Source organism: Chanodichthys erythropterus, chromosome 10 (genome assembly GCF_024489055.1).
Source record: "Chanodichthys erythropterus isolate Z2021 chromosome 10, ASM2448905v1, whole genome shotgun sequence".
Taxonomy (NCBI): domain Eukaryota; kingdom Metazoa; phylum Chordata; class Actinopteri; order Cypriniformes; family Xenocyprididae; genus Chanodichthys; species Chanodichthys erythropterus.
In genome coordinates this window covers 40,885,237-40,911,200 of record NC_090230.1, presented here as the reverse complement: position 1 = coordinate 40,911,200, position 25,964 = coordinate 40,885,237, and the positions used below count along the sequence as shown (strand labels likewise).

General features: G+C 36.9%; 1 protein-coding gene across 4 annotated transcripts in view; it reads left to right on the top strand.

Annotated features, from left to right (window-relative positions):
• The window catches only part of stard13a (StAR related lipid transfer domain containing 13a), an 80,730-nt gene that overhangs the window by 5,984 nt on the left and 48,782 nt on the right, over positions 1–25,964 (top strand). For 2 of the 4 annotated variants that reach the window (XM_067397738.1, XM_067397737.1), the window contains exon 1: positions 22,240–22,654. In XM_067397738.1, the coding sequence (XP_067253839.1) occupies positions 22,531–22,654 (124 nt within the window). In that variant the 5' untranslated portion in view covers positions 22,240–22,530. Of the gene's footprint in view, positions 1–3,681; positions 3,713–22,239; positions 22,655–25,964 lie in introns of those variants that run through there. The other 2 variants (XM_067397740.1, XM_067397742.1) reach the window with 2 other exon arrangements.

The window sequence follows — 25,964 nt, the reverse complement described above, 5'->3', positions numbered from 1 at the left end:
TTTCAGAAAACAATGACCAATGTGATTGTCCTCAGATTGCTACAGCCCTCACGGTCGATTAAAACCCCATCTGCAGAGTGGCGACCTGTCAGTTAATATAGGACATGCACCTCAGAACATCTTTCTCCCTCAATTTTTATTGATTTCTTTATCTTGTCAGACTGAACAATGTCAGTAAGAGAGTGTGAAAAGGAGTTCTATTTTTTAAGGGGGGTTATTATTGTAAATATCTTTCAAATGAAGATAGAAACAACTCCGTACACAAAGGATTAGGGTTACAAATGGTGAAACCAAACCCATGCATGCCTCATTTACAGACCCAGTTGAGTAATATCTGTTAATTCCAGGCTCTGTGAGGGGCTGTGTGTGAAATTTGGGGTAGCGGTAAAGCTGCAGCAGGGGACATCCATTGCCTGGAACTCAACGGATTTTGAGTCAGGCAGAGGTCGCAAAAATGGCCCCAATTTCCCTTAATACCTTTTACCCTTACCATCACTCTCAATAAACAGCAAACATGGAAACGTTATGCTCTTGAACAAAACCGTGAAACATTATGCTCTTAAATCTAGTCAAATGTTTTGTTTTTAATCACAGCTGGGTCTCTTTAATATCTCAGTTCTTTCTCCTAGAAAGGAAATGGAGAGAAAATTAGATGTTACAGTAAACCTTTATGATTTAAAACCAGCACTTGACTGTGTTGTTTGTGTACTTAACATCTAAAAGTGATGTTTCCTGTATCAGAAAGCAGATATTGCAACATATTGCAATGTTTGTCTATGAGAGAATGTGAAAGTATCATTCGAATCATCTTGTTTAGTTTAATGCATATGTTGGAGTTGAAGGTCGTGGGATCATACCATTCTTTCAAATGAGTTTATTTTTCCTTGGCTACCGCTGATAAAATGCAGCTGTCTAAATGCGTCTCTGAGTGGTGAGCGAGCCGCAGAGGGCTGAACGCATCCAGCCTTGCACACCGTCCAGCCATCTGCAGGCAAAACAGATAACGGGTCTGTCCTCCCCCAACCCCTGGGTCGAGAATATAGCCTTTTGCGACCAGCACGCTTGCACAGCTACATTGTTCCTCCTGGGTTATGTAAACATAAGGGAAATCAGATAATTCTGTTAGATGGAAACCTGTACGTTAGCCAGGCTTGATGTTTTGTGATGTTCTGTCCTTCCCTTTTTCTGGGATGAAGCTTTCTAAGGCCAAAGAGCAAGAACACAGACAAAAATGCTTGTCACTGTAAGCGTGTGGTCAAGTGAAACTATAGAAAACTGACCATAGAAGAAAACCAGTTTATGCTATTACCCTCTATAGCACCCCTTGTGGCAGTATTGAGAATGCATTCACATACTTGTATAGAGTGCGTTTATAGGGTCTAAAGATGGTATAAAAGGAAGAGATAACTTTTGCTTTTGTCTGCCTTTGGTGTCAGAGGACTGTGATTCTGTCTGAGCATGATATAGTGCTGCACACATTTTCCTTTTTTTTAGTCTTGCTCAAATAAACTTGTGGTCGGTGTGGGAGTTGATCTAGAAATATGTGATCTTTCCCCTTTGAACATTTCGAACTGTATAGTCTCAACTAACACTTTCATGTATTGTTGAAGTTATTCTTGGTCAGACATGGAGGGCCAGCATTTCCTCTGGGTCCTTTCTTTTTTTAGAATACCACATGCAAGCCTGATATGTAGGTCATATCAGAAAACTATTATTCCTTTAGCAAGTCGAATGGCCTTCATTCTCTCCCAACTAGATCAGTTCATAGACACCCCTGAGACTAGCTAAGAATGAGGGTCAGAAACAACCCAAAAATAAACGCCCGCTTCTCTATAAGTGTCAATATTTTTAGAGCTAGAGGTTAAACCCTTGATTTTTTTTTTTTCGTCTAATGTGGCCTATGTTGATTTATACTGTGAATTTTCTGGTTTTATGAAATTTTTATTTGATTTATTTTTTTACTGCGTGAATACATATATTTAGCAATAATGTATTTTCAACAGTCTACTAACTTTGATGTTAGTACTTAAAGGTGCCATCGAATGAAAAATTGAATTTATCTTGGCATAGTTGAATAACAAGAGTTCAGTACATGGAAATGACATACAGTGAGTCTCAAACACCATTGTTTCCTCCTTCTTATATAAATCTCATTTGTTTAAAAGACCTCTGGAAAAATGGCAGATGGAGCAATAATAACTGACATGATCCTTTCCTATCATGATATTTTTTGTGATATTTGTAAATTGTCTTTCTAAATGTTTTGTTAGCATGTTGCTAATGTACTGTTAAATGTGGTTAAAGTTACCATCGTTTCTTACTGTATTCACAGAGACGAGAGCCGTCACTATTTTCATTATTAAACACTTGCCATCTGTATAATTCATAAACACAACTTCATTCTTTATAAATCTCTCCAACAGTGTAGCATTAGCCGTTAGCCACGGAGCATAGCCTCAAATTCATTCAGAATCAAATGTAAACATCCAAATAAATACTATATTCACAGGAATCAATGTATGCATGATGAACACTTTGTAAAGATCCATTTTGAGGGTTATATTAGCTGTGTGAACTTTGTGTTTGCTGTTTAAGGCAGTTGAGAGCTCGCGGGGGCGGGGGAGCGGGAGATTTAAAGGGGCCGTACACTTAATCGGTGCATATGTAATTATGGCTCAAAATAGGCAGTTAAAAAAATTAATTAAAAAAAATCTATGGGGTATTTTGAGCTGAAACTTCACAGACACGTTCAGGGGACACCTTAGACTTATATTACATCTTTTTAAAAGAGGTTCTAGGGCACCTTTAATGCTGGTACTGAATGGCATTTACATGGTACTCCAAGGAATCTTGGTATATGTGTACTTTCAAGACAATAATTGACCCTTTCTCACTTGCTGCACTGAAGTTAGCCTGTCAATTCACTTTCTACAGACATAATATAGCTCTGAAATCAAAGCCTAAAATAGAGTGTACATTGATTGCTGAGTGAGATCTCTGTCTACTGGCTCTCTTGTGTAATTGGATCCTTCAATCAATAAGAAAGCATGAGATCAGCACTTGCTGGATTTCCGAATTGAAACAACCTCATCAGCTCTCAGGACAAGTATTCCTTCCAAACCTCCCTACACTGTAAAAAAAATCTCAACTCATATGTTTCTTTTTTTGAGTTTTACTTACTTCCGAAAGTTCACCTAATTTTTTTTTTATTTAGTCAATATGGACAAATCAATTGTATAAGCACAGTAAATAAGTTTAGTTTACTCTAAGCAAAACAACAAGAAAAATACAGTGCAGAAGCTCACACATCCAGTTTAGAGTTTCTCTGATACCTTTTCTGCTTCTTCTGAAGACATGTTCTCTTTTATAGGCTGTAAGCCAATGTATAGCCAGCTATCAATGTTGGAATGTTGATGTTAATTAATGATCATGATTTTTAAAGAACTGTTTCTCATGCGATAAAGAGACATTTTATTGCCAACTGTCTGAAATTGAATGCATTGCTGATGGCCTTTTGAACTTTGATGGTATGTTAGTCATGTCTTCACTTTTTGAAGCTGTTGCCACATTCAAGTTTTCACTTACCCTCTGGAGGTCAAATGTCAGAGTTGAAGTTTATCTGTGGTCACTTTCTGCATATCGTCAGTGACTCATTTAGCATTTTGTTGTTTTTTTCCCTAGGTGGGGGTGACAATGAATTCAATATTACCAGGTAGGCAGACCTTTATTCTCATTACCGATTCCAGTTCTGTTTAGAAATTAATTCCTGTTCCTTATGAATGTTTCTGCTTTATAGTTTCTTAGACTCTTTTGATTCCCATTCTCAATTGTTTTTTTTTTTTTTTTTTCATTCCCATTTCTGTTTCCATTAAATGTTCATTTCTGTTCCATTCCAATTCTTTTAATTGTTTCCGCTCCTATTTCCATATCCATTCCTTTATGATTTTCCCTTCTGGTTGTTCCACGTTGATTTCTGTTTCAGTTCCTGTTCTTGTTTCCACTTCTATTTCCTTTCCTATTCCTGTATCCACTAAAACTTTTTGTTTTTGTTGTATCCGTTCCAATTTCTGTTCTTGTTTCCAGTCCTATTAACATTCCTATTTCCATTAACAGTTTTTTCCCTTTCTGTTTTAATTCCATTTCCTATTTAAATTCCCACACACTTAGAAGTACTTACTCATGGAATGTCTCTTCACAGGCATCTATTTCCATGCATGACAGTAAAATAGGATTTCTGGGAATGACTTCTCAGGTCTTTCCAGTATGTCAAAGCTAGCTTTCCAAAAATAATGACAGGCTGTTTTCACTTTATGCCACACAGCTTGTCAAAAAAAAAACACGTTCACAAAAGAATCAACCACACCACAGAATCCACACAGAGAGGCCTAAATGAACAGATGATAATGAGAAGAAATGAAAGAAAAGACCATGTTTTAGATGGCTATTTCTCCCTTGCTCTATCTCTCTCATTAAGTCTCATATCCATGAGTTTGTGGTTGCAGAAGGTTTTGTGATGTCCTGCTTAGCGTTGTGAAATAGTTTTTGTTTCATGCTTCTGTGGCCTCTGAAAATGTGAGCTAAAAGTCTGGGGAAGGAAATGATAGTTCATAATGTTAGTTTTTAAAACGTATCTCTGTGTTTTTATTTAAAATATTTGAGGCTTTGTTACAGATTATTTTTAAAGGTGGTTTGATAACTATGTAGAGACATGTTAAACAACAACATTAGAAAATAGCATGCGGTTTCCATGTCAGCAAAATGATTGTAAAGCCAATTGCCAATGTTTTTGTCTATTGTACAAAGAGACAATCTTCTTTGCAGGAGGGTTTGGCACTGTCGTGATTGACAGTGTCAGGCGTCAGACTGCACAGACACTAGCTCAAGTGAGTAAGTGTCAGACCAGCTTCGCATTGTTTATAAAGGACTCAGGTTTACCTTGGACACCCAGTAAAACAGGGCCATTATCAGGAGTCACGTCACCTTACTGTTATTGAGCAGCCTTGGGGAAGTATGTGGATGTGTGTAATGGGCCCCTGGAGGGATCCCTGAGGTCAGAGGTCATGCCACTCTAGACCTTGAAATGCCCTCTCACATAACCTTGCTGGCGACAAGCACTGCGTGTGTTTGAAAATGTGCTGAATGCCTCGGTGCTTAATATATTTGTAGGAATCTTTATAAGTCATATCATCATTTATTTGTGTTTGTTGTGCGATGGATGATGTTTTAGCTAACACTCTCACTCTTTTTTTCCAAAGCCTAGGGAGCTGCCTACATATAGAGTTTTATAGGCACACTACTGAGATAACTGTCTGGCTGCTAACATACAGTAGCTTTGACAAAAAAAAATAAAAAATCTAAAGAAGCACTGCAATTATACTTTACAGATCCCAGAAAAAAAAATTGACTGCTTTGGGGTTGGTAAGATTTTTTAAAATATTTTTTAAAGGTGCCCTAGATTCAAAAATTGAATTTATCTTGGCATAGTTAAATAACAAGAGTTCAGTACATGGAAATGACATACAGTGAGTTTCAAACCCCATTGTGTCCTCCTTCTTATATAAATCTAATTTGTTTAGAAGACTTCCGATGAATCTCAACATAACACAGACTGTTACGTAACAGTCGGGGTGTACGCCCCAGTATTTGCATATGCCAGCCCATGTTCAAGCCATTACACAAGGGCAGAACGTCTGGATGTGCACAGCTGAAGCATCAGACTAGGTAAGCAAGCAAGGACAATAGCGAAAAATGGCAAATGGACCAATAATAATTGACATGATTCATGATATCATGATATTTTTAGTGATATTTGTAAATTGTCTTTCTAAATGTTTCGTTAGCATGTTGCTAATGTACTGTTAAATGTGGTTAAAGTTACCATCGTTTCTTACTGTATTCCCGGAGACAAGAGCCGTCGCTATTTTCATTTTTAAACACTTGCAGTCTGTATAATGCATAAACACAACTTCATTCTTTATAAATCTCTCCAACAGTGTGTCATGTTAGCTTTAGCCACGGAGCACTATCAAACTCATTCAAAATCAATGTAAACATCAAAATAAACACTGTATTACGCGATTAGACATGCTGCATGACGAACACTTTGTAAAGATCCATTTTGAGGGTTATATTAGCTGTTTGAACTTTTTTTATGTTGTTTAAGGCAAGCGCGAGCTCTTGGGGCATGGAGCACCAGATTTAAAGGGCCACACACCCTCAATCGGCTCATTTATAATGATGCCCCAAAATAGGTTATACAGTTGAAAAATGAATTAAAAAAAATCTATGGGGTATTTTGAGCTGGAAGTTCTAGGGCACCTTTAGAAGAATGTTTGAAAGAAATATATTACTTTCCTATTACTGCTGATACCTGATAAATGACAGATATTAAAATTGTATACTATTTTGGCTTAATCAATTAAAAATAAAACTTTAAAAACTAAAATCAGTGAATTTAGGCAGCATATACAGTACAATGAATGGATATTCATTTTAAGATTAGCTCAAGACCACATTTAACAACATTATTAAATGATTAATATTTTCAACGATTTTCAAAGTGAATTTTTACGACTTTAAAGGGTTAGTTCACCCAAAAATGAAAATCCTGTCATTTATTACTCACCCTCATGCCGTTCCACACCCGTAAGACCTTCGTTAATCTTCAGAACACAAATTAAGATATTTTAGTTGAAATCTGATAGCTCCGTGAGGCCTCCATAGGGAGCAATGACACTTCCACTCTCAAGATCCATAAATGTACTAAAAACATATTTAAATCAGTTCATGTGAGTACGGTGGTTCAACATTAATATTATAAAGTGACGAGAATATTTTTGAAGAATAAATTTATTATTAATGACTTATTTAGTGATTTATTTCAAAACACTGCTTCAGGAAGCATCGGAGCACAGATGAATCAGTGTGTCGAATCTGCTGTTCAGAGCGCCAAAGTCACGTGATTTCAGCCATTGGCAGTTTGACACACTGATTCATTTATGCTTCGAAGATTCCTGAAGCAGTGTTTTGAAATCGGCCATCACTAAATAAGTTATAATTTTGGCACTCCAAAAATATTCTCGTCGCTTTATAATATTAATAATGAACCACTGTAACCGATTTAAATATGTTTTTAGTACCTTTATGGATCTTGAGAGAGGAAGTGTCCATTTCTCCCTATGGAGGCGTCACGGAGCTATCGGATTTCAACTAAATATTTTAATTTGTGTTCTGAAGATTAACGAAGGTCTTACGGGTGTGGAACGGCATGAGGGTGAGTAATTAATCATTTATGGGTGAACTAACCCTTTAAGTGTGTTTTAGAAAATGGCAAAGGTTAATGTAAATGTAAAAATTAGAAAAGACCTAGTTATTTTTTGGTCCATTCTTCTTTGAATTTTCGGTCTAAATAATTCTTTTGTGCATCAGAATAATTGAGTCATCGCTTTCAGATACACCACTGTATCAGTGTCCAGTTTGCACATATATTTCATTTGAAGAAGACATGATGAAATATGTGTGCAAATACCATGCTGGTTCATGTTTGGTGCAGGAAAGTGTGTGAAATACATCTATAAAATCTTTAAACATGCATACTTTATTCTGTATATGATTTATAATCCACGTGGCCAGAGTTGTTAAACTCATTGCATAGCTCATATACGCACTGTGTTCGTTTGACATTTGAATTCTCTGCTATAATTTGATCTCATGCGGGCATATAACAAAACAAACCGCAAAACAAACCACTAGCAACAAAACTTCAGCTCTGGTCACGTCGCAGGAAACACATTTTTGTATCGCTGAGGAAACTAGCACCTATATCTTTTTCATGAATAAATGTAGAGAAGAGCTTAGAACCGGGTGACATAGATTCGCCCCCGCAAGCCTATATACACACTCCAAGGCCTGAATCTATGTCAGATTAGTGACGTAGCTTCCACTTTGCTTTTCAAACCAGAAGTACAAAATTGCTCTGAAAAATGCAAAAATAACCAGTTTCCAATTGTTGATAATCTTTATGAGTGATATTAGAGTTTTCAGTGACATGCAACCTGTACATATCTGTTCACATCTCAAAAAATGTGTTCTGGGGTTTCATGACCCTTTAAATATCCAACCTATATGGTACCGATTAGGGATGTGCAGCGATTAATCGCGATAATATATGTGTGTGTATTCTGTGTATAATAATTATGCATATATAAATACACACACATACATGTATAAATTTAAGAAATATATGCATGTTTAAATAAATATATATTTATATATATTTTGTATTACATATAAATATAAATATATTATATATAAATATAACATTTTTCCTAAATATATACATGTATGTGTGTGTATTTATACAGTATATGCATAATTATTATACACAGAACACACACCTATATTACGTAAACACAGACTTTTATTTTGCAAACGATTAATCATGATAATCGTTGCACATCCCTAGTACCGATAGACAGTATATTTTGCATCCCTAATTAATAGTGTTACAAGGTTCTATTTAGGTTGGGGTGCTGCTTTAGAAGATGGCTGTTTATGTAGACTGCAAGGTAGCTTAGTAGTATGCACCCTGGGATTTCTCTGAATAAATGCTCTTTAATCTTGTGCTTTGTTCTGTACTGTGCAAATAACAGTGTGCTTTTGCAAGAAACTGAAAAATCAATATTCACTTTTACTAGTACAGCTGTATTATGTGTGTGTGTTTTGCATATAAGGTCATTCCACCCCAGATCCTCTCTGTCCCGTGTCTCAGAAACCAGCAGAGGTAGAGAACATGTTCTCCACTCCCTCCTCTGAGTTAAATTTAGCTCCTGCCTGCTGTAGTGTGGAGCAGATGCACTGTCTGTGTGTTTGAGAGACTCTGTGGAACATGAGGGAGAGATATTGAAATGTTGTAAAGAGAAGAGAGAGCATTTGTTGTGCTCTTGGTGTTATTAGGTTGATGGTTACTGGACGTCAGGTGCTCTGACTGGTCTGTGCTGGTCTTGCATTGACCATGAAAAACCAGCTTCTAAATGCTTTGTGGCGCCATTGATTTTTCAATTCTATGCCACAATAAAAGCAGTAAACTACTCCGCTTTACAGGGATTATTTACCTCACTGGGGCCTGTAAATTGTATAAATAAATATAGTCAATGAGGTAATTGTTAAAATTTAATTTCATTTAGTTAATTTAGTTTAAACAATTATTTTTGGTATTATTACTGTTAATTTGAAATTAAATACACTACAATTTCAGTGATATTCTCTTCTAAATTCAAATATTTTCCCCTCTGTTGCAATGCATCAAGATGTGAGCACAACGGTTAAATATGTCCGTCTAGTGCATGTTTACATTGAAAAACAATGGAAAAGTAGCACAGTGGAACGGGGAAAAAAACATTTTGTGTGAATGGCCCCCATGTCATGTAGAATTTCCCACTGTTTTCTCTACTTCCTACTTGCCCTGGGGCTCACCACGGCTGCAGAGAAATTGGATTCTGCATTCAAAGCCAGCTGAATGATTTAACCTACAACACATCTCACCCCGAGAATTAATATTCTGTAGTGTTGTATTATCTTTAGAAATGCTTAAGCGCTTACAGACCACATTGATTTGAAAATTTCAATTCCATCTGGACTAATCTAATCCACTCACTTTGATGTCTCTATGACCTACAAAACACACCCCCATATTGTGTCCCTTGTGTATGTGTGTCAAAATTTGTAGTGCACATTTGACTCTGTCATTCCTTTCTTATTGAATGAGCGCTTTTGTCTCAGTCACATCTCAGGATAGGGGAAATGTTTTTTCCAAGTGTCCACTAGCTTGTTTTCCATTGCCTTGGGACATAATGTTTTACCAAGCTTATTTGTGTGTAAGAGAGAGAGTCTGTATGCTTTTTGGTGGGTGGGTGTTTGGTAGCGTGCATCTGTCCGTGCATGCTTGCACATTTAAAGCCTCTTTGTCAATTAATCCAATCAATCAAATCTCTAATGGCATTTTACAGTTAAATACTGTTAGGCTGGACTCTTAATGCATTATTAGTGATATTTGTGTTCATTTTTACTGCAAACATGCCCATGTTGTCTACATATGTGGAGCTTGAAAGTGACAGTGCATGCATAGCTGTTGGGCCTGCCTGGGTCAGCAATGTGTATGCATATATGCATGTGCATCTGTGTGTATGTGTGTGTTTGTGTGTGTGTGTGAGAGAGAGAGACGAGTTATGTCAGCATACAGCAGCTGGTGCAGTAGAACTGCATCTATGAAATGCTAACCCAGCCTGAAAAAAAAACTGTAATTTATTTAAATATATTGTCTCCCCTAAACTGTCACCCCAACAATGTTTATATTTTGCATTTACAAGATGATATGTTCTGGTTTTGCACTAGTATTTTTATGTTCCTGTGTCACCTTCTTGCCTAGTCTTGACTGATTGTTTTATGCTGTTTTTGATCATTTTTGGAGCTTCTCCTTTTGTTTTCCACTAAAATGGCTATTTTTAATGTATTTATTACATGCATTCTAATCCGAGGCTCAAACATACTGTAGATTGTTCAGAAATGACAGACCAGTGAAGCTATGCTGTATACATTCCAAATCTATCATTTTAAAACACTTTTCCAGCTTGGCTTCAAAGAGCTTTTCTTAATAAAGATAAGTTCCTTTATATTGTGACAAGAGAAGTGCTCCTAAAAGCATTTCAACGTGGATTTTACATTCACTTGATTCCCTCAGTAATATGCAATCAAAAATTAATGCTCTTTAAAAATGTTCTCAATAATGTCACTGAGCTTAGATGGAAATCTCTCCATCTGTGTAGTAAATTTATAGATTATATACAGGCCGATGTAGAATCCAAAACATTGACTATTATTTTTAATCAGAAATGATGTGAAACATGTAAATCTGTGTAAACAGTAATGCGTTACATAGTTTTGGAGGAATATACACGCACATTCTAGTGTCAGGCTGGAGGGATTTTGTGTATCGCACATGAGGATGGACGTGCATCTGTGTCTTAGACACAGCCTGTCAGTACAGAACCTGATAGAACACAGAGTGATATTTTCCAAACTCTCTGGCACTTCAGGCATGTGTTCTGCTGGGGAAACTCACTGTGGCTAATATGAGCACAGGCAGGGGACATGCAACCATAGGTACCATTTGCCATGTTGTAGAAAGGTATACGTGTAATGGTTGCGTATTTCCAATTAGACTCATCTTGTGTGGTATTTAGATCTGATTAAAAAATAACGCTCAATAAAAAGATTGTTGTGTGGGACTGCATGTTTTGCAGGCAGTAAAAAAGAAAGCTCTTGGCTCAGCAGTTAACAGGGCATCACATTTAAAACCACACGTTGCTATTACAGTGAGACACTATAGAGATTCTTTAATCTCTAGCGTAAAACTGTTGGATGTTTGTAATATCTGGAGAGACTTTTGAGAGTCTCAGAGATTCCACTCCAGTAGGATGTCAATTTAGTTTGTTTCTAAACGAAGGTCTTTTAATTAGCCTGCTGTGCAAGTGTTGAGTGCGTTTAATTGGACTGCTAATTCAGCACTCTGAGCTTTGGCAGACAGCCTACTCTGTTCCTACAACAAACCGCACACACAACCATCAACCCTCCCATGGAATTGTTGGCATCAGGGTGTGTTTTCCAGTCGACTGTGGCACTCGCTCTTGCCCACTTGGGTGGCACTAAGATTCCCGGCCCCCTACTCCTGGATGGCAATTTGAGTTGTTTTAAACTCTTTCTAGTACTCCAGTAGCATTTGTTCTGGATGTGTTAGTTTAATGCGCTATAGTGTTTATTATTATTATTATTTTAATTTTGTTTAATGTTTAACCATATTTATAATATAAATGTACATATTTTTACTCATTCTAAATAAAGACAATACTTAAAGGTGCAATATGTAATATTTTTGCAGTAAAATATCCAAAAACCACTAGGCCAGAGTTATATATTTTGTTCACTCGAGTACTTACAATATCCCAAATGTTTCTAACTATTTGTAAATAATGAGAAAATTGCAATTTTAACCAAGGCTCCGGGACGTGTGAGCAGTCGCCTGTCAATTGCGTCATACCCGCGTTACCCTCGTTTTTTTTTTTTTTGTAGAAACCATGGAAACACCAAAGACGCTTTAAAATATTACACATTTTAATAGACAAAGGAACAAGTGTTATGATATATTTATAGACAGAAAACAAATTGTTGTTATATAGCTCAACATGTTTAGTCTAATTGTTTAAATCAATTTTCTTGATTTTTTTTTTGTGAGAAACATGCTTTACCATGCTTCAGAGAAAAACATAGCATTATCAGATCCATCCAGCATTTAATATGATATTCTAAAATCGATCTAGCTTATTGCAGTGTGCAACAGTGTCTCACAGCAGCCGCCAAGCGAACGCACAGAGTAACGTTATAACATCATTTTCAACACACTCAAATGTATCTAATATGATAAACAGAGCTGCATTACCTCATGACCGGAAAAGCGGAAGCGGCGCCGGCGACTGTGTCATAATAAAAGTCTCACTGCTTGTGAGGCTTGTGTTGCGCAATCGCTCCAGCGGCCTCATTCAGCTCCCACAACACTCGGCCCTGCTCTGCTTCATACTACACTAACGTTAATAATCTCATCCATGAACATGAGTTCTTCCCGACTCCCATCCCTATTCTTTTCCACTGGACGTTGAGATGGAGACCACATGTCCCAAGATTCTAGTGTTGTCAAAAGTACCAACTTCGGTACCTATCTGTACTGAAATTTTAAAAACGTGACGCTTTGAGCGCTGTTGAGCGGATTCATAAACATCTCTGATTGGCCATTGTGTTGACGCGCTCATCGGATATGCCTGTGATTGGCTACAATGATCAACGCGTGGGAGCATTTGAAAGCACACGGAAGTGTTTAAATTTGAAAGCGTTTTGAAAGTGGGAGCGCGAGCGATTGAAAGCAAGCGTCTAACAGTAGACCGAATCCGCGATAGACGCCTGCTTTCAATCGCTCCCGTGTATATCTGTGTAAGCGCTTAGTGAAGAGATTAATTGATGACTATTTACAACGTTTTTACAGCGTTGATCATTGAAGCCTATCACAGACATATCTGATGAGCCGTGAACACAACGGCCAATCAGAGATGTTTACGAATCCACTCAACAGCGCTCAAAGCATCACGTTTTTAAAATTTCAGTACCGACTAGGTACCGAAGTCGGTACTTTTGACAACACTACAAGATTCTGCTCTAAAACTCGCCGTCAACAAGCTACGCCTTTGTTTTGAATAGGCTTCTAGCGACCTCTAGTGGACAAAATTATTACATATTGTACCTTTAGTAGTCTGATTGATCATTTATATATTAAAAATAGTAATACATTTTCTAATTATTTAATACATTTTGTATGTGTGTCTGTGAGTGTGTGTGTGTGTGTGTGTGTGTGTGTGTGTGTATATATATATATATATATATATATATATATATATATATATATATATATATATATATATATATATATATATATATGATAATTTTAGTAAAATGGAAAGGCTAATAAAATACTTTTGGACTGGACTTTTTTTGTGGTTTAAGTTTTATCATATTAATCTTAATAGTATCATACCTTTCTTCATGAGCTTTGGGTTTTTCTTTCTTTATTTTGATAATGGGTTAATAAAGTGGCTAATAATGCAGTAAGCACTGTTATTGTCCATGCATAGGCACTGATTTTATTTCTTGCCAGAAATCTACAAGTTTATACACACACTTTTCTCTGCCTTTTGGCCCCTTGCTGAGTGTTTTGTAGTTGATGCTGTGTTTGTGGTTGTGGTCTGTGCTAGACTGTCTGTCTATTTATAGTTCAGACATCAGTAAATCCTCCTCAGAAATGCAGCCCTAGCTTAAACATCCTCTTTACCTCATACTCTAGTAAATGCTTAAATGGGCTCTCTGTAATATTCTCTAATGGAGCCTGTGTACATTTATCTGCGTTTGTATGTGTGTGTGTGTCCGCATTGTGGACATAAATGAGGTTTTAGTAATGCACTGTAATGGGCTATGTGTACATTTATCTTCATTTGTGTAAGAGGATTCTGTGGTCTGGGAATGACCTGATCACAGTATGCTAATGACAGGAAAAAAGAAAATAATATCTTTAATATCTAAATCAATATATCCTTAAAACTAGATCAATTATTAATCATTTTATTAAGTGATTTGTTTAAGAACTTAATACTTAATTCAAGATGTTCTCTGAAAATATATATTAATTTAATACATTATTAATCACTGTTTAAGAATTTTATATATATATATATATATATATATATATATATATATATATATATATATATATATATATATATATATATATATATATATATATATATATATATATAATTTTTTTTTTAAAAACTGATTAAGAAATTTATTTAATTTCAACTTCAACTTCACATGAGAGCCATCATCTCTCTAGCCCTTCTGGCATCTGTGAGATCCACCATGAGAGTTTTCGAGTGGCCTGAGGGGGCTGATTTAGAGAAGGAGGGGAGGTTGTGATCCAGCAGGATATTTTGTCCCACTCAGCCTCAGGGGAAAACAGTTGCTCTGGGTGGCCAACACAAACAGTGGGTTCTGCTGGATAGTAGAAACTCTCTCACACACAAACAGATTTCCTCTGCGTCCATTAGCCATTGTTTCGCCCCAGTCCACCCCCTCAGCCCCAGTAATCCTCACCTCTATGATAATAATCTCAACCTATTAGTAAGTACTTTAGGAACCAATTAAAACAACTCCAGGGATAAAAACAATGTATTGGTGTGTTTATGTTGTGGAATGGAGATCCGAAGATGGGATGCTCTAGGCAGGGCAGGACTTGATCGAGGCTCCAGACAGCCTCTGACCCATTTTTCAGAGACTCTCTGTTGAAGTGACCAATGCTGAAATGTTAGTTCACCCAAAAATGAAAATTCTGTCATTAATTACTGACTCTCATGTCATTTCACACCCGTATGACCTTTGTTAATCTTCAGAACACAAACTGAGATATTTTTGATCAAATCCGATGGCTCAGTGAGGCCTGCATTGACAGCAAGTTAATTTACACTTTCAAACGCCCAGAAAGGTACTAAAGATATATTTAAAACAGTTTATGTGACTACAGTGGTTCAACCTTAATGTTATGAAGTGACAAGAATACTTTTTGTGTGCCAAAAAACAAACTAACGACTTTATTCAACAATATTTAGTGTTGGGCGATTTCAAAACACTGCTTCATGAAGCTTCAAAGCTTTACGAATCTTTTGTATTGAATCAGTGGCTCGGAGCACCAAAGTCACGTGATTTCAGTAAACGAGGCTTCCTTACATCATAAGTGTTTTGAAATTTCAGTGGTTCACATGACTTTGGGAGTTTGATACACGTTCAAAACCACTAATTTGAAACAAAAGATTTGTAAAGCTTTGAGGCTTCATGAAGCAGTCTTTTGAAATCACCCATCACTAGATATTGTTGAACAATAAATTACATAAATAAATCTTGAAGGCAAAGCAGCAAAAATAATGGCTTGTTCAATCAGATTTTTTAAAGGTGCCCTAGATTATGTTTTTAAAAGGTGTAACATAAGTCTAAGGTGTCCCCTGAATGTGTCTGTTAAGTTTCAGCTCAAAATACCCCATAGATTTTTTTTAATTAATTTTTTTAATGGCCTATTTTGGGGCATCATTATAAACGCGCCGATTTTATGCTGCGGCCCCTTTAAATCCCGTGCTCTCCGCCCACAGAGCTCGCGCTTGCCTTAAACAGTGCCTTAACAAAGTTTAAACAGCTAATATAACCATCAAAATGGATCTTTACAAAGTGTTCGTCATGCATGCGCCATGCATGCGTCGGATTATGTGAGTATTGTATACTGTTATATTGTTTAGTTCTGATTTTGAATGAGCTTGATGGTGCTCCGTGGCTAACGGCTAATGCTACACTGTTGGAGAGATTTATAAAGAATGAAGTTGTGTTTATGAATTATACAGACTGCAAATGTTTAAAAATGAAAATAGCGACGGCTCTCTTGTCTCTGTGAATACAGTAATAAATGATGGTAACTTTAACCACATTTAACAGTACATTAGCAACATGCTAACGAAACATTTAGAAAGACAGTTTACAAATATCACTAAAAATATCATGTAATCATGGATCATGTCAGTTATTATCGCTCCATCTGCCATTTTTCGCTATAATTCTTGCTTGCTTACCTAGTCTGTTGATTCAGCTGTGCACAGATCCAGACGTTAATGGCTGCCCTTGTCTAATGCCTTTTATAATGTTGGAAACGTGGGCTGGCATTATGCAAATATTGGGGCGTACACCCTAACTGTTACATAACTGTCGGTGTTATGTTGAGATTCGCCTGTTCTTCTGAGGTCTTTTAAACAAATGAGATTTATATAAGAAGGAGGAAACAATGGAGTTTGAGACTCACTGTATGTCATTTCCATGTACTGAACTCTTGTTATTCAACTATGCCAAGATAAATTCTATTTTTCATTCGAGGGCACCTTTAACTAACATTAGTGTAAGCCAAACAAAATCATCATCAGAATATCATGTCCTTATAAAACCTCTAAAGTTAAGCTACCTGAAACCAAATTTTTCTTTTCTTTTTGCAAAAAAAAGGCAAATTTTTTCATGATTTTCATCACCTCTAAAAAAACTGGCCCCAGATTAAAACATTCCCCACAGGAAGAGTAGCCACAAACCCACAAATAAGGTCAATGAAAACAGCACCATCTGGCAGACAGCTTCTTCCTAATCTTGATGTTTCTCATTTTAAAACTGGTGAGGGATGGTTCCACAGCAACAGGGGGTCTACAGATTTTCAGAAACAGCAGGGAAAATTCAGTTTTAGGGTATTATGCATGTTTGGGATTAGGGGAAAGTCTGAGGATGACTTTTTGGGGTTGTTTTGTCCAGTCTTAAAGTCCCCATGAAATCAAAATTGAAGTTTTTGGCTTTTAGTATGAATATGTTAGACTTAAGGTAAGAACTCACCAAGCCAACGGTCATCCTTGAAGATGGTTCCAAATATGATAGGGGTCCATTACTCAAAAAAGGTGGAGAATCACTGCTGTAGACGATGGTGGATCAACTTGTCAGATGGCATTTAGGATTTTGCCGTTTACTTGTATGGTGGCTCTGAATTGTCAAAACGTCTCTCAAAATGTGTGCCACAAATGCGAAAAATGCAGAAAAACGAACCTGAGCTGAATATTTTTATGACAGAGGCAGTGTTTGACACAAACGTGTCAAAACGTGATTGACACAACGTGAGGTTGAATTTACTTTTTTACCGTGCAAAAGTTTCGGACGCAAATTTCGGACTTGGTGTGCTAAGACCTTTACCCTTATCTATAAGCTATTGTGCTCCAAAACAATGACAAAATTCATAGAAGATATGTGCATTCAAACCTTACTGTCTCTCACTTCCGCCAATATGGATTGATGACATCACGCTGCACTTTAGCTTCTCATCAGATTTTCTGTCCAATCAAATGCTTTCTAGAATCTAAAGCATCCCGCCCATAATGGATCTATTTGAATTCTGCACAGAATGTTATATTTTAAAGCGATATGGAGGAGATTAGGAGGAGAAACAGTTAGAGATTAGAAAGAAACTGAGGTTTTACCAAGCTCAATGGCTCTGGCCGAGCTGTGATATAAACAAAATACTGTTGGCTATTTAAAAAAAAAAATGGGAGGACCTGTTCAACATTTCCCGCTAGGGACCTGCACGGGACGGATTTTCCAGTCCCGCACCCGCCCGCTCCTGCAGGATTCTGTCCCGCTCCCGCAAAAAAATATGTTATATTGTAATGAAATATTAAGTTATGCATCACCACAACATCCCAGCATAAACAGCAATAAAATATTTGTTATTAAAGCATCAACATTCACAAACCACAGTTAGTTTTAACCGAAAAGCAAGCTGCTGCGTGCATGGTTTGGTATGGCAGATTGTGCGCAAAGAGCGCTCCCTTTATAATTACTTTAAAAAGCTGACATCTCAGCTCATCGCAATCTCACAAAGCTCTGTTATAACACAAATACATGAACAATGAATCTTTCATAATGTTTACACTTTGTGTGTTATAATAGTAGGATTCGTGAGAACACAAATTTCAGCACTGCATAAAAACTCCGGCGTTTTGAGTGGTGAGAGGATTCTAACATAAACACCTGATTGTGTTGCGTCTCAGAAATCAACAGATATGTCTGTGATTGGCTACATTGCTCAACACTGCAAACACAAGTCATAAATAGAATCTCACATATGCTTGTGACTGTAAATGGGTTTTTTTATATTAGTTGTTGCTTTTTTGCAATATATGAATAAAAATTTATTAGTTTTTAGATATTTTATGTTTAGATATTTCTGTTTTGCGGGAGTCCCACAAATCATTTGATTCTCCCGCAACCCGCACACGAGTAGTGTCTTAAAGCCTGCGCCGCACTCAGGACTCTATTTCCCACCCTGTCTTCCAGTTTTCAGCACATTGAATAATGCTGCACGTTCCAAGGCACTTCAGTGGGCCTTTAAAGATGTATACGTTTGCAGAAGGAAAAAAAAGGGAGAAGGAAATAGTGTTGTATGTACTGGAAACTTGAAGGGGATTTCCTTCTAGATCATGTTTTGACAGAGATGACCCTCGAGAAGCCTCTATACTGAAAGTTAGATCAGTGACTACGTCCATCTGACCTTGTGGCCCTGCATTCCTCCGTCGTCACTGAACGACCACAACCCTGTAATTATTTACCCACACTGATATCCACACACACATGCTTTTCTCTCCAGCATTGTCAAAAGAGAACATTTTCATGGGCGAAATCCAGTTTCAATAGGAATCCACACAATCTGGAATTTCACGTGAGGGTGAAAGATTTCCTCATGCTGATTTTGTAACAGGTTTAAGTTGGTCACACGGATTCGCCGCGCTGATCCACAAAAAGATGCTTGGTTTGAACGTGACCTCAGTGTGAGCTGTTTCATACATCGCTTCACTATTGACAATGGACCTTTTTTTAGCCGTGAAATGTCGCTAATGCGACCCCCACCTTATGACGTGATAAATTTGATCTTATTTTTGCTTTATTAATTTCAGGTATGATTTGCTGTGATGTTACTCTTTAAAAAACATTCGACATTAAAGTCGTATTATGTGATTCAAAAGTTCAAATGTGTAAAGAATTTTGAAAGGAAACGAGGGGGGAAAAAGCCTTATCTAGACAGGTAGAAAAACTGAGAGTTGTGCCGTTCTTAAGTCCCTGTTTCCCATTGATTCTGTGAACGTCTGTCTGTCCTAATTCTATCCCATTACACGCCCCCACTCAACGGCATGTTTGCTCACAAAAACAGGTCTGCTGTTGTGATTGGCTGCTCTCCGTAAGGCATTTGGGGGTTGATTTGTCCTGATTTTTGTGGAACAAGTGAAGGACACGGAACAGTTTGCTGTACATTCTTGCATTCTGGACAGTTTTTAAGAATGTAGTACAGGATGCCAGAGGCCAGTGACTCCCTCTGACACCCACTGGCCTCTAATATGAATATTCATTAGGGTCTCCTAAAGGGGCCCCGGTGACTCAATATGAATTCACTCTTTCACACAGATGAGCAGTTAGCTGTGTGATAACCACGCTAACATGGAGTGACGTTTGGGGCCAGGCTACAGGTTACACATTCAGACAGCTTTGCTCTTGATTTTTTTGCAGGCCATATAGAGGCATTTAAGTTATTTAATACTGTGTCAGTTCAATTCTTTAAAACTTCAAATTGCTCAAAAATGTTGTTTATGATTTATTAGAGGCTTTTATTGATTTTCTTTATGGTCCTGTTCTTTTAAAGTGCATACAACATCAATCACCTCACTAGGATTTATATAGAAATGTTAACAGTTCTTCTTGAAGTGCGAGACCTCAGTGGGGTTGAGACCCTTTCAGCGCCAGACTGGCTCCTGTGCCGCTGTTTTCTGGGTAGGGTTACACCAGCGTTTTTATTTTGAGGTTTCTGTTGCGGTAACAATCTTTCCCCCTCAGTTTGTGTGTTGAGGAGGTTTAGGCTCTCTGTTACAGCGGCATATCCGGTTTAACTCTGACCCACCCAGGATGGCCTGACTGCTTTACCTCTGCGTTCATGTCTTTCCCTTTCTCTCCACACCTCACTCCAGTCATGTCACCACTGTAACCTACTGACATAAATCTCCAATGCAGAACTTCCCCTCTGAACCCCCCCTGTGAGAAGGAGCTGAGCCAATGTAATGCCTGACACCCACAGACACTGGAATGTGTGTGTGAGTAAGGAAGAGAATGTATATGTGTATGTGGACACTAAAGAAAGACATGACTTATGAATTACATTGACTTCAGGTGTAACTGGATAGTTGACATAAGTTTTTGTAAGTAGTGTCCTGCAGTGTGACATGCTGTATTATATTAAATAATATTTTCACAGCCTTAGAAAACACAAGTAACCCCTAACCCTAAATATTAATGTTTTGAACATAACTTTTCTCACCCTAATTGACATAAAATAAGTTTGGGGGCAGTACAGTTTTTATTTATTATTTTTGTTTTTTTTAAAGAAAATAATACTTTTATTCAGCAAAATGATTTTTCTATTTCAAATATATTTTTTTTATTTTCTATTAATCAAAGAGTCCTGAAAAAAAGTATAACATTTTGTACAAAATATTATTGTTATCAACATTGATTATAATATGATTCTTGAGCATTAGTCAGCATATTAAAATGTTTTTTTTTTAAAGATCATGTGACACTGAAGACTGGTGTTCATGGCTGCTGAAAATTCAGCTTTGACATCACAGGAATAAATTACATTTATAAAATATATTGAAATAGATTAAACATTATTTTAAATTGTAATAATATTTCACAATATTGTTGTTTTTATTGTATTGATCAAATCCACACTCTAAAAAATGCTGGGTTAAAAACAACCCAAGATGGGTTGAAAATGTTTTAACTCAGCAGTTGGGTTAAATGTTTGCCCAACCTGCTGGGTAGTTATATTTAACTCAACTATTGTTTAAAAATTGCTGTATTGCTTGCTTAAAATGAACCCATAATATGTTGTAAATGTAATAAATTAACATTTATTAATATGTTTAATAAATAAATAAACAATAAACATTCGTGATCCTGAACCACAAAACCAGTCATAAGTCACACAGGTATTTTGTAGCAATAGCCAACAATAAATTATTGATTTGTCTTTTATGCAAAAAATCATTAGGATATGAAGTAAAGATCACGTTCCATGAAGATATTTTGTCAATTTTCTATAGTAAATATGTCAAAAATGTATTTTTTTGAGTGGCTATACATTGCTAAGGACTTAATTTGGACAATATTAAAGGCGATTTTCTCAATATTTTGATTTTTTTTTTTTGTACCCTCAGATTCCAGATTTTCAAATAGTTATATCTCGACCAAATATTTAAAAAAAAAAAAAAAAATGGACCCTTATGAAGCTATGACTGGTTTTGTGGTGTAGGGTCACATTTATTAAATTCCTTATTAATGTTCATCTTTTGATTGTTAATGTTACCAGTAATTATGTGTCTGATTTTTAATTTCCAACCCCATATTTTGGGTTCATTTTAAGCCAGTTATATAGTAATATTTAAACAATAGTTGGGTTAAATAAAACTGCCCAGCACTATGGGCTAACATTTAACCCAACTGCTGGGTTAAAACAACCCAATCTCTGGGTTTGTCTATCTAACACAACATTTTTTAGAGTGCAAAATAGTGAGTATTAGACACTGCTGTCTGATGAACTGTTCCATTTCCCCCAGCCATTAAAAAAAGGAAATGTTTTCTTTTTCTTTCTTTCTTTCTTTCTTTCTTTCTTTCTTTCTTTCTTTCTTTCTTTCTTTCTTTCTTTCTTTCTTTCTTTTGCTTGCATTTTTATGCTAAATGATTTAAAAAAAAATGCATCTAAATACTGAAGTAGGAATTGTGACAACTAGCCCTAATCTCTCCTATTATATATACATTTATTTGTCATCTACCCAATTTCACGAGAGATCCCAGGGTCAATATTTCACCTAGAGAGGAGGGAGTGAGAGAAGGGAGAGGGAGAGAGAGAGCTGTAGTGTGTTGTAGTGGGGGTACCATGCGCCTCTGCATTGCATTAGTGCTGGAAACGTCACACAGCTGTTCTCGCTGTCATGTTGTGCTGATTAGAGACGCGGGAAAACCTCAGAGAGCATGAGACCCATCCGAGTGGATTCTGCGTCCGATTCAGCCTCGTGCCGGAGCGAAATATAAACACGCTTCGCCGTTCCTCTGCTGCAAGGTGACGCAGCGCCGCGTATCAGGTGGAGTGACGACAACTGCGGCACCAGAGCGAGCCCGACCGACCCGGGCGACTGCGCGAGCGAGCGGATAACGGTCCTCTCAGAGGAAACCCGGGCTCGGTGTTGATATGTGTCACCGTTCACAATGACAACGAGGAGAAAGTCCAGCAAACTGCAGCTTCGGCGGTCAATCAGCGAGCAGCTGCGCGACTCCACGTCGAAAGCCTGGGATTTACTGTGGAGAAACATACGGGAGAAGCGACTGGCAGGTCAGTGACAGGACACGAATTAACTTTTACAAATAAACAACAATGCATCTTCCAGTTAATCATATGCCTACTACCACATGGGCATGGGGAAGGTCAAGTTTTAGGTCATGGTCATTTTGTGCCCTCTTGACTGGGGTGGTTTTAATAAGCCTGCATGTGAAGAATGCTTGTGCTGTCTATAAATAATTAAAATCAACATTGACATTGCGCTCCATCGGTCTGTTGTGCGCGTGAAGGCGCAGTTGCGCTGTAATGTCATTAGCTGATGTCTGCTGCCTCTCAACTCGATTAAATGCGCATTCCTGCACAAAAACTAATCAGGACACTCGATCCATGTCACGTTTTTGTTTTAAACCAGTTTTTAAATATTCTTTACACTCTCAAAAGTGGCATGTTGTTGAGTATTATGTTTTTGTTTGTTTTTTCAGTGCATGGAATTTCAATGTTTCAGTTTGTGCATTCCGACATGTTAGTATGTTTCACATCAAGTTCAACATGTTTGTATATATAGCTTAGCAGTACTTGTATATATTGGCCTAGCATACAGCACAGTAGTTTTCATAAATGTTAAAAACTCTCGTTTTGTAGTGTTATTGTCCTCCAAACACTCTGAAATATCAGCTGTAGCCTATATTCTAATATCAGATGCCTATTTAAAATTTGAAGAAAATTTCAGTCTTTAAGGTAGTACATCTTAATTTAGTTTCAGTACAAGTTCAACAATGTTAAGACCCATTTGTTTAGGGTGCAGGGTTCAAATCCTGAAAATATAGCAAAATATTTTAGAAAAAAGCAAATTGACAACCAGTGATCAGCAGTTTTGTTGTATAGAAGCTTTGACACTTTGTTCCACATTAAAGAACTCATACGAAGCATTGTAAGGATGATGATTTGTGAAAGAATGAGTGATCTCTGTCAAAAATAGCTTTTTTTAGTCATGCAGAATAATACCCTATTTTGGAAATTGCATTTAAAGTCCACTTGAATGAATAATCTGAGGGGGCATGCATATTCTGTAGTATTTTAGAGACATCTTTGTTTGTACACTTAGCGGTTTTCCACCATGGGGAATAAAGTAATTCTTGTAAAATAGAGTCCATTGTAACATGAATGGCAGGGCTCTGCTTACTCCTTTGTGGCTTTAAGTGAGGAAATGACAGGAAAAGTTCATTTAAAAGCAATCTGGACTGAGTGTTGTACAGACACTCCTCTCTCTCTCTCTCTCTCTCCTTCAACCTACTAACCTCATTCTTCTCTTTTTAACCTGAGGATTCATTTCTGCTCCAGCAATCAGACCTTTTATCTCCTGGATAAACATCGCATATAAAGAAACATAAAAACTATATATTAAAACCACAGTGTTTTGTAGCTTTGTGCCTGTTTCTAGTGGATATTGAACCTGTTGACTCTTGTTACTGATAAAACATGTGGGATTACTGTAAGCAGTGTCTCCCCGATTTAGACCATGAACAACTCACCTCTGGTTGACCCTTACTGAATTTAGCTCATAAGTGAATGCCCATAATGACACAGGTTTGTTTTCATGGATCAAGTTCATGTTTAGGTAATTTAGGCACAGCCCTTATGTGGTGGTCTTGGCTGGACTGAATTCTGTAGCAGTTATGCAGCCTGAAGCAAGTCCTCAGCTGAACTGAATCGATAATGAATGTTTTTTCTAAATGAATTGCATTTCATGACCACCAGATGGCAGTCATGGTCAGGTTCTCCCTCAAGAATGCCAGTGTTCTTCAACAGCATCTTTCCTAGTTTCTCATAGCCAGACCTTCAGGCTGATAAGAGATGGTCATGACTCCATCGCAGCTTTCATTGGCCAAGGGCAGCCCAAGAGGACGTCTGACGGACATGTAAAGCAACCAATTTAGGGGCGTGTAAATATAAAGTAGATGTCTCCACATTAACAGACCGGCATACAATTAATTCAAGAGCATAGTGCAAGTTAACTGGTGCTGTGGACTTCACATATGAAAATCCAGCATTTAGTTGACCCTGATAAGCGTTCATTGTCACAGTTGTAAACACAACAGTGTTCTTTTTCCATAAGGTGGTTTGGTGACACAACTGCTTTATTTCCATATGGACAGTTAAATACCGCGACACACACGTCTCCCGGAAATCCTGGAGAATTCAACCAGATGACAACTTTGAAACTCGCAAAGTGTTTCCCCTTTTGTGTGCCATATGCATCAGACATTCAGCCAATGGTCCAGGAGCGTGACGTCTGAGTCTGAAACTACATCTTCCCAGGCTCGTCCATGCATGTTTCAAGCATTCAAAGTGGAAACAGAAATGCTTGCATACAAAAAAAATGTGAAGCTGTCTCCAGTGGCGTCTGAATCATTGACTTGAAGTGCTTTGCCATTTTCCTCTTTGAATTTTCAACATTTTCAATATCATGGTTCAGTAGAAATGTTTGGGCAGGTCTATAACTGTTGATTTTCTCCGAGCTCCACATGTCTTTTCAGCTTGGAGTTTAACAAGAACAAGATCTTTTCCGAGCCCACAACATTTTACAGAGGTCTCTAAAGATTGACAATACCACTCATTTTCTTTTTGATCCAATACCAGATATGATCAAGGCCAGTGTTGCCGATATTGAAACTTATACAATTTTTTTTCCAATATCTGAAGTAGGGCTGTTCAACGATAACCGTGGTTATCGTGTACAAAATAAGAGTCTGTGTTTACGTAATATGTGTGTTTGTTTTGTGTATAATTAATATGTATATATATAAATATACACACATACATGTATATATTTAAGAAAAATATATTGTATTTCTATACAAATATTTACATTTATATATAATTTAAATATATAAAAATAAAAATATATATATTTATACATACATGCTTATATTTCTTAAATATATACATGTATGTGTGTATTATATAAACATAATAATTATACACAAAACAAACACACATATATTACGTAAACACAGACTCTTATTTTGTACACGATAACCACGGTTATCGTTGAACAGCCCTAATCTGAAGATAAAATGCATGATCATAAACATTCAACATTATTTTTGAAATCCTTTTTTTTTTAATTATTGGGATAAGCCTAATTATTTTACCTTAAACTGTAAATGACCAGATCTGTTTTTGTCTACCATTCTTTAACAACAATTTCTAATTACATTTTAACTTTTAAGCTTCTGTTTTCAGCATAAATGCACATATAACTCTGTCCTCTAACTGGTAGCTTACAGTTGTTTCACTTCACTTTGAAACTTATTTAATGGAATGATTTTCATTCTAAATAAATATAAATAAATACAGCCAA